General features: G+C 40.8%; 1 protein-coding gene across 1 annotated transcript in view; it reads right to left on the bottom strand.

Moving 5' to 3' along the window:
* The window catches only part of MYO16 (myosin XVI), a 427,643-nt gene extending 417,310 nt beyond the window's left edge, over positions 1–10,333 (bottom strand). Inside the window, exon 1 of the mRNA XM_060128880.1 lies at positions 10,239–10,333. Coding sequence (XP_059984863.1) covers positions 10,239–10,266 — 28 coding nt within the window. The 5' untranslated portion in view covers positions 10,267–10,333. The remainder of the gene's footprint in view (positions 1–10,238) is intronic.
* Between the last annotated feature and the right edge of the window lie 2,653 nt (positions 10,334–12,986).

Genomic DNA, 12,986 nt, shown 5'->3' with positions numbered 1-12,986 from the left:
ATTTTCCAGATATGAAAGCCAATGAATTCCCTTTCGTACTTAAACTATTACAAGTGGATTTTCTGTCGATGGCAACCAAGAGACTCATAAAATATACTAGTCCGTGAGGATTTTTTCTTCCTTCCTGATAAACGATACATTCCTTTTACCCATACACTTCCTTTCTCTTCTGCCATGAATGTGCACCTTATTTCCACAGTAGAGGGAGGAAAGGTTCAACTTTATATTATATTGGATATTTATTATATATTATTTATTTTACAATAATATGTTTCCAAACTTCAGAAAGCTTCATGGTATGTGCTCAAGATGGAGAACAAAAATTCCCTCACATGTGCCACTAAACCCAAGATAAAACAAAGCACACAAACAGAAAAAGCCCCTCCTCTTTCTAATTTTCCTCTTTCCTTTCATGGAACTAACATTTTCTCCTCGTACAGACTTGGGATCACAAACTGGGGATTCAGGAAATACATGGAGCCCTGGACACGGGCCACATACAGTCAGCCTGAGTCTCAGGCAGAGCGGCAGTGAGGCTGGGAGTGAGTACTCGACCTTGGAAACACTCCTAAGAAGGGCTTCCTGCCTCCTCTTGAACCCTCAGATCCCTGCGCCCTGTTCAGTCTGAACTCGGAAGCCTAGAGTCTCTGATTCTGCCTTTCCTGTTCCTCCATCTTCACGTGGTCAGCAGGGGTCAAGGTGGAGGCGTGCAAGGACTGAGAGGGGATAAAGGGTGAGATGGGGAGTGTTGGGTTCCACTGTCCTTTGGGGCTGAATCCCGTCCTCTTCGCTGCTCCCAGCCTCCTGAGCTACTGTCCTCCTGTGATCCTGTCCGTGTAGGTCTTTGTTCTTTGTTACTTGGCGTGTCTGCACTGCAGAAAAGCTGGAGGTCTTTCCCCCAGAATTATTGTTGGTAACTCAGACAGTGCCCCATATTCTGTGGGAGGTTTGCTGGTGAAGGTAGTATAAGGAAATCTCACCAAAGGTGGGCAAGATTGAGATCCCTGAATGTCAAGAAAAGCCCAAATAAGGGGCGTCCATACTAAACCTTACAAGGAGGCCATTTCAGCAGAGAAGACTGTTGTGGATACTGGGAAAATAAAGACAAAAATTGTGAAAACATGGCTTTGTTACAGAATATTAATGACAGTCATTATGTGAACTGATTACTACTGATCACTCATTTTCATTTAACAAATATTACTGTGTCATGAATATGTGTCCAATGTTATTAATGTAAGTTTGGTTTTAACCTAAACCAGGTTTGTTGTAAGGATCAGTCTTTTGTTGCCTGAGGGCCTCCAGACCCAGCCTAGACCTGGGGTAGGTAAGCCTTGACCTTGACCGAGGGATGTATGTACCCAGTACCCAGTGCTGACTGCAGAGGTGGATGAATGCGTGATGGACAAATGAGTGAGTGCCCTGGGGAAAGGGTGTCAACTCAGTCCCCCCAAAGCTAATCTAATAAGTAAAGTTATTCAGATAAATAACAATGAACTAGAAATTTAGGAAACGATTCAGCCTCCAAATGGTTTTCTCCCCTCAGTTATGCTCCACAGAATTGACTTAATTTTATAAGATTAAAAGAGGACACACCAAGAGGCACCCTTCATCAATCTCATATTTGTTCTCAGCTCACTTCAGTGAGCGTTTCCTCTTTTATTACCTGATTGAAGAACAGTCAACTGATTTCCACAAAACCATTCATTAATTCGTATCTGTCTCTCCTGTCACTCCTCATTTCCAGATAATAAATAATTCAAGCTTCTTTCATCTTTCCTTATTCAAAAGACCCTGAAGCTTTTTTGCCTCTTATTTATCCTTCCCTCGACCACATCCTAGGAGCAAAAGACCTTTCCAAGCTGAACTAAACAGAACTGAGGGTGGTTCTAGAAGGGGCCACTGATAATTTCCCTTTTGCATTTTATCATCTCGCTTTATGATGCAGGGAAGCTCCTGAGTAGCCTTTTTAACCACAACTATCTGTGGAGATAACATATTTACTGAACTGTCCATAAGCAGCTGTGGGTAGTTTTCTAAAGACAGAAGTCAATTTAAAACCCAACAGTGTAAGAATCATTTAAATGGACTCTGCAGTTGTACGATGCTTTCTCCTTAGAAGGGAAAACATAATGCAACTGTGGTTTGGAACAGAAGTTTTCAAAGCACGGCACAAAAAGGGTCCTTCTCCTGTAACAATCAATGATACTATAGGTACTATTCTAGCATGAATTGATTTATGACAACTGATGAAAAAACAAAGTTTCCTTTCTGTCAAAGCTCTTCTAAATCTGCATTGCCATCAACGTTATTATTGTTGTTGTTATCATTATTTTCATTTCTCAAGCGATTAAACTATGCCCGAAGATTTTAAAACACAAAACAGCCCCAACACATAGCCTTAATGACGGCAAGTGTGGAGGCATAGATGGATTTGAGTTTACCAAGATGAGGAATTAGATACAGTGAACTAAAACCTACTCAACTATTTCCTATCTTAAAAGCAAACGACTTTTCTGAGACCACATCTCTGTCCACAAACTGCCTTTTCTATCCTTTTCCTTTTAGAGGTGACCATCTCTAACCTCCTAAGTCTTCCTGCATTTTGCGTTCCTGAAAGAAAGTATCCTTGTAACTCTGACTCATGCTGAGCTGAACTAGACAAATATTCTCAGATAAATGGGGAAGAAAAAAGAGAGTTTGACATCTCAATGCAGTGATGGTATGGAAGCTAAAATGCAGTAATTGGGTGGCAAGACATTTGAGAGACAGACACAAAGAACTTTTTTAAGAAGTTTGGAAGTAGAGGTAAGTGGAATTATGGGATATTAACTTGAGTAGATAAGAACATCAAAATAAATAAGAACATTGAAAGTATTTATTTCTAAGTTTGGAAATTATTAATGAAACTTTAAACAAAACAGTTGATTTCTGAGAGCCTAGATTCTCTGAATCAACCACATGAACCACGTTCATCCCTGTCTCAGGGCCTTTGCACCTGCTGTTCCCTCTGCTGGGCACACTGTTCCCACACATCTTCACATCCCACCTCCTCACTTATTCAATCACTCAGAGGTCACTTCTTGAGAGATGCTGTCCCTTAACCACCTATTTAAAATTGTCCCTTAAAATTGTTCTGTTCTCAGGCCACCCATGAGATCTTTAAACTTTTTAATTTTCTTCACATCAGTTGCTGATACTAAACTTTTTTTTTTTTTTTTTTTTTTTTTTTTTTGCGGTACACGGGTCTCTCACTGTTGTGGCCTCTCCCATTGCGGAGCACAGGCTCCGGACGCGCAGGCTTAACGGCCATGGCTCACGGGCCCAGCCGCTCCGCGGCATGTGGGATCCTCCCGGACCGGGGCACGAACCCGTGTCCCCTGCATCGGCAGGCGGACTCTCAACCACTGCGCCACCAGGGAAGCCCCCAAACATTTTTATCTACATCTGTTTACTTATTTACTCTCTGTCTCATCACTGGCATGGGAATTTCAAAATGTGAGGGATGTGAGCTAGCTCTATTCTCCTTGTATCCTTAGCCTTTAGATCAGTGCTTGGAAAAGTCTAGGAGTTCAAAAATATTTCTTGAATTAATTAATATCTGAATTAATGAATGAATAAGACAGAAGGAAAATGAAAATAAATTAATCCACCCAGCTCAGTTTAGTTGCCAGAGCACGCTTATGCCCCTCAAGGACACTAAGTGCGAGTCAACCATTGAAAGTATAAAGAGTCCCCTTTCGTTCACCAAAGAGCCTACAGAAGGGAACGTATCACATTAGCATAACAGATGCCAGGTAAGGACGTGGGTGTGGAACCCTCCAGATATAATGACAAGCCTTTAATAATGCAAGGTCAACACTGCAGAAATGCGCAAAGATATATCCTGGATGGACCGGCAGGGCACACGGAGCCTTGACACTCCTAAGAGTCTGTATAAAAGTGGAATACGTGAACAGTACAGTCAAATGTGGAACAATAGATATATACTATACTGATTTATCATTTTATACATAGGCTTCAACTCTGGTTTGTTACTTCACAACTGATGACACAGGAAGGATAGATATAGATATAAAAGGTAGATGATAGATAGATAGGTAGGTAGAGAGGTATTAGATTTGGATACAGACAGAGATAGCTTACACTAAAGATTTATCTTTAGCAGCACATTTAGTGATTTCTATCTTGTTCTTAATTGTGTTGGTTTTATGAGTCCTAGATTTATCACTAGATGAGAGCTTTACTTATTTTATTTAAAAAATGTTTGATAAAATAATGTTGAAAAAATAATGAAATATTCTTACACATATACAAAATAGTCATATAAAGATTATCAATACACTGTTCTAAAGGTAAGTTTGGAGCAGTTGTGTTACATATTGAAACTAATTGAATTATAGATACTATCGATCTACAGACCTTATTCTAATACACTATTACATTTAAACTTCTGAGCAATTTTTTTAACCTGATCAGGGATTTTTTTAAATTTAAGACAGGTTGAATAATTTTAATATTGAAAGGAAAGGTAAATATTTGAGAATATCTAAGAACGGTATGAAAAATATCAGAAGGGACTTGCCTTATTATATATTAAAGTTACTATCAAGACACAGTTACCAACAGAGTATGGCCAAGAACTAGACAAATGGATCAGTGTAACGAGAAAAAAGTGATCCTCATCTTACATCACACAAACACCTTAATTTTACAAGGATTAGAATAAAAAATGTAAGAATTCAAGTTTAGAATAACATGGAAAAGATCAATCACTTAGCTTCAGGAGAAACAGACAACCCAAAGAAATAAATAAAACCAAAATCTGTAATAGACAAGAGAGCCAGCGTTTCTATACAATGACAAGAAAATTAGATGCCAACCAAGACAAAAGAAAAAAATAGGAAGGCTCTCTTCAGCACATATCCAGAGAAATAAGAATATTTCTTAATATAAAATATTATATAAAGTTGATAAGAAAAAGATAAATAATTCAACATAAAAATGAAAACAGATATGAAGAAATAAGCCTAATAAAAATGGGGAAAACATTTTCATTGTCAGTAGAATAAGACAGAGCCTTGTCAGAAACTATATTTCCACCGTGGAGTTGACAACGTTTGAAGATAGACGCATCTTCAACCAGCAGCATCTCTGGTTGGCAAAGATGCAGAGATGCACATTCTCTGCTAGTGGTGGCAATCTGAGGTGCTATAGCTACTTGGAAAGAAATCTGGCAGTTTCTACAATACTTAAAGATCCACATGCCATTTGGTTCAGCAGCCCTGCTTTTGTGAATCAATACTCCAGTAATATAAGCCAAAAATACTAAAGTTAGTTGGTTTTTTTTTTTTTTTTTGCGGTACTTGGGCCTCTCACCGTTGTGGCCTCTCCCGCTGCGGAGCACAGGCTCCGGACGTGCAGGCTCAGCGGCCATGGCTCACGGGCCCAGCCGCTCCGCGGCATGTGGGATCTTCCCAGACCGGGGCACGAACCCGTGTCCCCTGCATCGGCAGGCGGACTCTAAACCACTGCGCCACCAGGGAAGCCCTAAAGTAAGTTTTTATGCTTATCGAAAAGGAAAGAGTTTATAAATAAATGGTTTAACAAATGCTAAAGAATGTTACTTAACTATCAAAAAGAGAATGCTTAGATATATCTTCATTAGCCAGAAAAGATGTCCATGTTGTTAAGGAAGAAGGGGGGGACATCTGAGTTAAAGGTACATATTTGAGAAAATATCGAGGGTGTTTAAACCACAGGAACGGATGCGGTCACCAGGGATTTTGCAAAGTGTCAGGGCCAAACTCTAAAGAGAGAAAGCTGGCAACGGGGCAGAGGAAAAGATGCCAGGGACTTAGGGGAAAAATCCCAAGAGCTGTAAAACAAGAAGTAAAGCCACGTGAGAAATTGACTCACGCGAGGAAGGAGTAACGTCCGCGGGATTTAACCACATCAAGGTGGTTTAACCAAAGTGGATTCAGTGAAGTAATGAATGGACCAACTGGGAGAGTAAAAACATTGATGAGGGTCAGAGGTCATGTGTGTCAATTTCTCTAAGGTGTGACCATGAAAACAAAGAAATGAGGTGGTGGCCAGAAAGGAACAGGAGGTCAAGGGGGACTGTTCAATTGTTTGCAAACTGATGGAAATGGCGCAGTGGAGAGAGCTCCGTGATGCAGGAGAGAAAACGGTAAATGAAGGAGGGAGGAACCAGGTAGAGTCCAGAGCACACTGGCTTTGGGTACGAGGACGAACAATTCCGGACTACAGAACAGAAGTGAGCAAAGAGAAACTCGCTGGCACCGTTGTCGACATATGGTGGGAAGACGCAGGAGTTAACATCTGACGGTTTCTGTTTTCTCAGGGTGGGCGGTCCAGGGAATCTCTAGGTCTGAGCAATCATGCCAACCAGGGAAGCATGGTAAGAGTGTGGGAGGATCTCGTCTGTCTAGAACTAAAATGAGATTTGTCTGCCTTTGCTCTGACATCAAGGATCGTCCACTGCTGAGGTATAAGGACAGACAAGTTGGAAAGCTGCGTTCGACCTGGGTTAGGCGTTTGTCCCTTGAGTGCAACAAAGGGAGGTGAGGTCGAGGGAGTGGAGGGGCCTCAGGGATGGACCCTGGATCTGGGATGGGCAGAGAGCAGGCTGAGGGAGACAAGGCAGGCATGGGAGCAGCACGGTGGTGTTTCAATGAGCTGGAGGTCTTCAAACAAGTGAAGAGCACGGACAATCAATGCAAGATCTGGGAAAGCGTCTTAGCAGAAGTAGCATTTACGAGAATGAGTGACCAGAAAAACAAAAATGAGGTGACCTTGATATATTGTAAAACGTGTTTAATATGCAAAATAGCATCCTTTCTGGTCTAATTCCTCCTCGGCTGCTGTGAGTGAATTAGAAGTTCTGGGGTCTATTCATTTTAAATAACTTTAACCTTCCTTCTACCACAAAGAGGGCTGCTCCAACCCCACATACTTAGAGAAGAACTGAACCGGGAGAGAGAGAAGCCGGGTGCAGTTGTTCCAACACTTTCATTCCCAAGCACAGAAGGGAATTTCATGGGGCACACCTCAAGCTTCAGCTCCAGTTCGTTAAGAGGAAACCAGAAGTGTGGGCGCAAGGTTTCACAAGGCACTAGAACTCTGGGAGCCCATGACTCCCTAGAGCTCATTTTCTCCTTAGTTTTTCATTTCTGCTTGGACCTCAGCTGAGGTTTCCGGCCAAGTTCACAGGTCACCCTCACCAGGCACAACTCAGAATCTCACTATCTCAGTATCACTGTAGACCCATCTGAAGATCCTTCCGGGCCACAGAGACACAGGAAACACCAGCACGTTTTGTTGTGGTGTTCCTAAACCTTCCTGCTACGACGTGCTTCCACAATACATTTTTAGACTCTAGTTTTGAACATTTCTCTATAAGATGTATGGTACACGTTAGAATAAAGCCAGGTCCCATGGAGTCAAGAAGGACTGTGGGTGGTGATGTGAGTCTGACCCACTTCTGTCTTTGAATAGTGTCTCTTATACTGTCTTAAAGTTTTGTTTTCCTGATTGTAAAACATGCCCATTGTAGACAGTTTTTAAAATATACAATAGTTTATTAAAGTAACTGATAATTATAATTATCATATAAAGAATTTTATATTTAATTAGTCATAATTAATATATAAATATTTAAGTATAAATGTTTAACTGTGATTATTATTCTGATGGCTGATTCTAATTAATTGTAATTATAATAACCAGTTATAATTATAATTACAGTTAATTAAATTGTAATAACTGATCACTCCATAAGGCAGAGTTAGCAGCTACTGTTGAAATCGGCATTTAGACCTTTCGGTATATACCTGCTTTAACATTAAATGATGACTGATGACTACTTCCCTAGATGATTAGAAGTTCCCTGGAAGCACTCTTCACTGGTCTCCCAACATCCCACCCTAAGGCTGCCTTCCTAGGATCCCATGTGGCTCTGTTGTTGAACGTTTTCAGAAGCTCTGGCTCCTTCCCTGGAACTGATCCACTTCCGGTACTGCTGCCCATCTTGGAAGTGGACACGTGATACGGCGACCAACAAGGGCCAGGATAAAAAAGACAGGCCCGTGGAAGACACAGAGCTCATGCGAGGAAGGAATGGAGTGTGAAGAACGGCGCAGCCAGTTAACCTCGCCAACCCATCACCCTAACATCAAGGTCAAGGGGACAGAGTATGGTAACACCTTCTGCATCAGGAATAATGATTAAACTGTGAATTATGATCCTTATCAATAAACATTTCTGATGCTGTAAATGCCCTCATTGTTCCTTCTATGTTCTATTCATTCTTCAAGACCGAGGTCAATACTGCACAATGTCCCTTGACTAGTGGCACAGGATGACATATCATGTCTGAACTCCTTTCAGCACGCTGTACCATTCCACCTGAGGAGAAGTTAGCATTTGACAATATTCACGCTTCTTTTCCATTTTATAGCTATTGCCAAACACAGAACTTAGGACATAGTCGAATCTTTAGTAGGAAGTTGGTAATCACTCTGATAAATTCATCAGGTATTTGGATCATTTCACTATTCATTAATTTTAGATTTCACCTGGACTGCAAGAATTCTCTCAAATGCTTCCATGGGTCACACATCATCACTTCTTCTCATTTTCTGAAATTCTAAACTCAAATACCTCGGCTGCAACAAAAGTAAGGCAGGAAAGGGCAGTCTCATGCTATATTTGGCAACCAAGTGCTCCCTGAACCTCCAAGTTCATGTCACCCTGTCCCTTTCTGCTTCGGCACATGCTTCGCGGCTGCCTCCCACCAGGTTTGTACACGCCGCCTAGAAGCACCCAGGTTCCTTGTAGAAATGGTGCAGAGGGTTCCGGGAGTTTCCTCTGCACAAGCACAGAGAGGAGAAATAATGACATTCTGCTGGTGCAGTAAAACATGAGGGCCAACACAAAACCAGCCAAGAGTGCGGTCCTAGGTACATTTCACCACGACGAGAACCCCAAGATTTCTGGGGTTAAAACAAAGACCCCTCACAATTCCTAAATATGCTGCACCTCGTAACAAATTACTCTTATTAATTAGAGAGCTAATTTTCAAACTTACAAGCAAGTGATTTTACAAGGGAATTCTTTTTGGAGTCAAAATTGTCCTGCAAGCCAAAAACATGCCTCTCCTGGGTGTGCTGAAGAGCAAGGAATTTTAATTTTCATTAATCATAGAGTTTTTATTCCTATACGCATTCCCCACAAAAGACAAGAAAAAGGGGAATCTTGTCCCCTTCTTGATCACCAAGGTTTTTGTAGGTTCCCTTTTAATGCACAACTCAAGATCCTTTCCAAACATGTGTTCCCTGAATGATGTTACTCCAAGGTAACACTGTTATGTCCTCTGCCAACAAAACCCTCATCTTAGGAGGGAACCATTTTCTACCAATGTCACCTGTCACATTAAGACAATGACATATATGTATAGAACTTTGCAGAAGTGCTACAGGAGAAAAAATGCATCTCTAGCGAGCCATTTTTACCAAAAATGTCTCCCTCTTCATTATTACCATCCAAAAAAGGTTTAGATGCAGCTTTTGTCTAGCTCAGAAAATCCTGTTAAAAATTCAGGCATTGAAGAAATCCTTGATGGACCCATGAGAAAAGCCAGTGCCAAACTATTTTTCACCATACTGGCATCAGTGCAGAGTATTTGGTACAGATGTCACCCCAGTCCCTGATCACGGCAAGGTGACTGATGCAAGGATGAAAGTTTACAGTAAAGGATAAACCCAGAGATGAAGCTTACAAGTTGGGCATTAGGCATAGACACAGGCAGTAAAACTCGAGAATAAAATAATAACTGAATGGCCTCAGACATATATTAATGAACTAAGTTTGTATGCAAACACTTCATTAACATGTGCTGACACCTGGAAATATCCTTATCAAATTCTTTTTTATGGATTGTTTTTAAAAATTGCTCTGGGTGTGTTTCTTTTTCTTAAAAAGCCAGAGTTTTAAAGATTTCTATACTATCAGCATTTGGATCACACTGGAATTATTTCAGAACCCGGTATTAAGAGGAAATTCGTTTAGCATGTAAAACACCTTTGAAAGTCACCGTTCTATGTCACGCATGCAGATGTGGCATGGCAGCAGACCTGCCTTAAGGCTGGCATCTGCATAAAATAATATCTTAAGAAGACAAATAACCATCTGAGCAAAAGAGCAAGGTTACTTACAGCACTTGATAAAATGATAGTGAGACATCTTTCCATCTCAGACAGAAATCTTGCTACAGGTTCCAGCATTCTCTTCAGCTACAACTGTCGTCCCCAGGAAATGCATTATTGAGAGCTTCTCCTCAGGTAACAGTTTACCTCGGGATGCATTATTGAACCGAGGCTCTGTTCCACGGTTGTGCAAAAAGCTTCAAACTCATTCTCATTCAGCAGCTGGAGTTCAGATCAGCCTCCCCGTGGGTCTGCAGCCACCACTGCTGCACGTGCTATTGTAGCCGCTTGACTGACAGGGCTCCTAGCGCCACAATCCCGGGAATAGTGCCCTCTAATTGGCGCTCACACGCACCCACCTTCTGCCGGCTCCGAGGTGTGCTGCAGTGCGGCTCTCTCCGAGTCCTGCCTGTTAATGGCTTTTCAATAGCTTTCAGATGGCAGCAAACTAGCTAATTAGGGGGCCGGAGAGAAGCGACTGAAGGAGGGACCCTAAATCTCATTTCTGCACGTTGTCCCTGAGCCGAATGTGACCAGATTCTTAGCTGGTCCCCGAGCCGATTATTTTTAGTTGCCACCAGTTGCTGGGTGTGAATAGGAAATTGATAGCAGGATCTCAAAATAACCACCTCTTAGAATCCCAGGTCTTAGGATCTGCCCCTCGTAATGAAGAAATTACATGATACTTCACAATACCTCTTTTTGGTTTTCTAAGCAGAATGTAAAACTTAAATGCTCCACAAAAAGCTTTTGGTTTGCAAAGCTTTACAAATTTAGATTTCTGCTACCTCTACAGACTGCAGTGAATTTCACTGTACAAGCGGGCAAAGTAATTCTAACCGAATTGGAATCAGAAAGAAAGAAATGTACGGTCTGCAAGCGTTACTGCAACAAAAATAAGTACACTCAACAATGCAATAGCCACGTTAGCCAAAGAAAAGGTCATAGGTAAGTCGCTTATAAATGCAAGACAATTTTTTTTACACACTGATACTTTTTAATGATGATCTAAAAAACAAGTTGACATAGCCTAGAAGTTGTGTTTCAAATTTTGAGGGCATTGGAAAGATAACTATGAACACTGTTTTAACCACGTACATCCTTCTAAGATAGAAGCCTAGGTCTTAGCTTCCCTTACTAAGCAAAATTCAAAAAGAAATGCCTTTATTAAACCCAAAGATTATAAAATTCAAACCTATGTATTGGGTTGGCCACGACTTAAATTTTAACCAAGACGTCATTCTATTTTTGCAGTATGACGTAGAACAAGTTCAAGGTTTGGACCAGAATGGCCTGAGTTCACATCTAGATTCTATCCCTCACCACGGTGTCTAATTGGACAACTGATTTAGCCTCCGAGAGCCTCAGCTCCCTCACCTACAGATGGCAAGTGCAAGTCCTAACCTTTAGTATGAAGGTTAGAAAAATGCGTATACAAATTCTAATTGATATCGTTGGTGTTCCACAAAAAGGTACCATCAGCAGTAACAAGGAAATGATACTTAGCTGTATATCAAACGACTGCAATAGACACCTTAACTTGTCTTCCCAAGAATTAGAATGAGGATTTTCAGCCATTATCAGCAATGCATAGTCCTCATTTAGTCATTCATTCCACAGTCAATCATTGACAGTCATTGCTATCAAGGTGCCATTTTTAAGTGCTTTTCAGGAATAAAAATATGTCTAAAACATACCCCTTAACTACAAGGATTATAGAGTCTATTGTTTAAGATTTCCTGTGTTTTGAAATGTTTCCTAATAAAACCATGAGACAACTACCTATACCTGCTTCCGAAAAAGACAACAAGGCTCTCTCTTCCTACCTCAATACAAGTCTTCACAGATGCACACAGTAATAATGACTTTATGCGAATGCTGTACAGCATCTCTTGGGGGAAAGTCCTATCCATCTAGGTACACCTGTCCCCTCCTCTTAACACAAAGATAGGTACGTTATCTATATACCTTCCTTAAATACATGTATTTCTTTGTTTACCGCACACCTCTATATAATTCATACTCAACAAACATCTTCAGACAAGTGAGTTCTATGACACCATTTACTCATGGAGAGGAAAATAATAATGTTATGAGTGTCAGAGAAGCATGACATGTGCTTGGCAAAGAAAACACGCCATTGAAAACATGATTGATTTGAGCCTGAAAAATCTACTGTGAAGTAACTTAAACCCTCCTCCTGTAAGAACTCTTACCAAAGTCCTTTGTGAGAATTCACGTCTCTCCCCACACATCAAGGGCTCATTACCAAAAGTGTTTATTATTCATTCATTGCATAAACATTTGGTAAGTCTTTGACTCTTGCTACTGGAGGTACACTGGGAAAGATGACTTCACCCCTGCCCTCAAACTGCTTATAGTCTGGTGAGATATAGACAAAGCTTAGCACAGTGTAGTGTGATAAAAATTATAGAGCAAGGACTGTATATAGAAGCAACATCCAATCCACTTTAGGGTTAAAGGAGGCTATATCCCCAGAAAGTTATTCTTAGCTTTATCAAAATACTTAGAATCTGGTTCATATGCATGAACTGTATATGGTATATGCATATAATTGCCCCAGATTAAGAGTTTCTCTCATGTTTTTGTCTCTGAAAACCACATACTCATGCTCAAAACACTGGAAGAACTACATTTAACCACAAAGAAATGCATCTTTATATTTTCCATCATTATCAAACAAAAAGTAGCTTCTATTGCAGGCATTATTACTGAGGGAAAATAATTTTGACTCTA

This window comes from Lagenorhynchus albirostris, chromosome 18, assembly GCF_949774975.1.
Source record: "Lagenorhynchus albirostris chromosome 18, mLagAlb1.1, whole genome shotgun sequence".
Lineage (NCBI taxonomy): Eukaryota > Metazoa > Chordata > Mammalia > Artiodactyla > Delphinidae > Lagenorhynchus > Lagenorhynchus albirostris.
The sequence above is the reverse complement of the archived record's forward strand: the minus strand, read 5'-3'. Positions and strand labels throughout refer to the sequence as shown.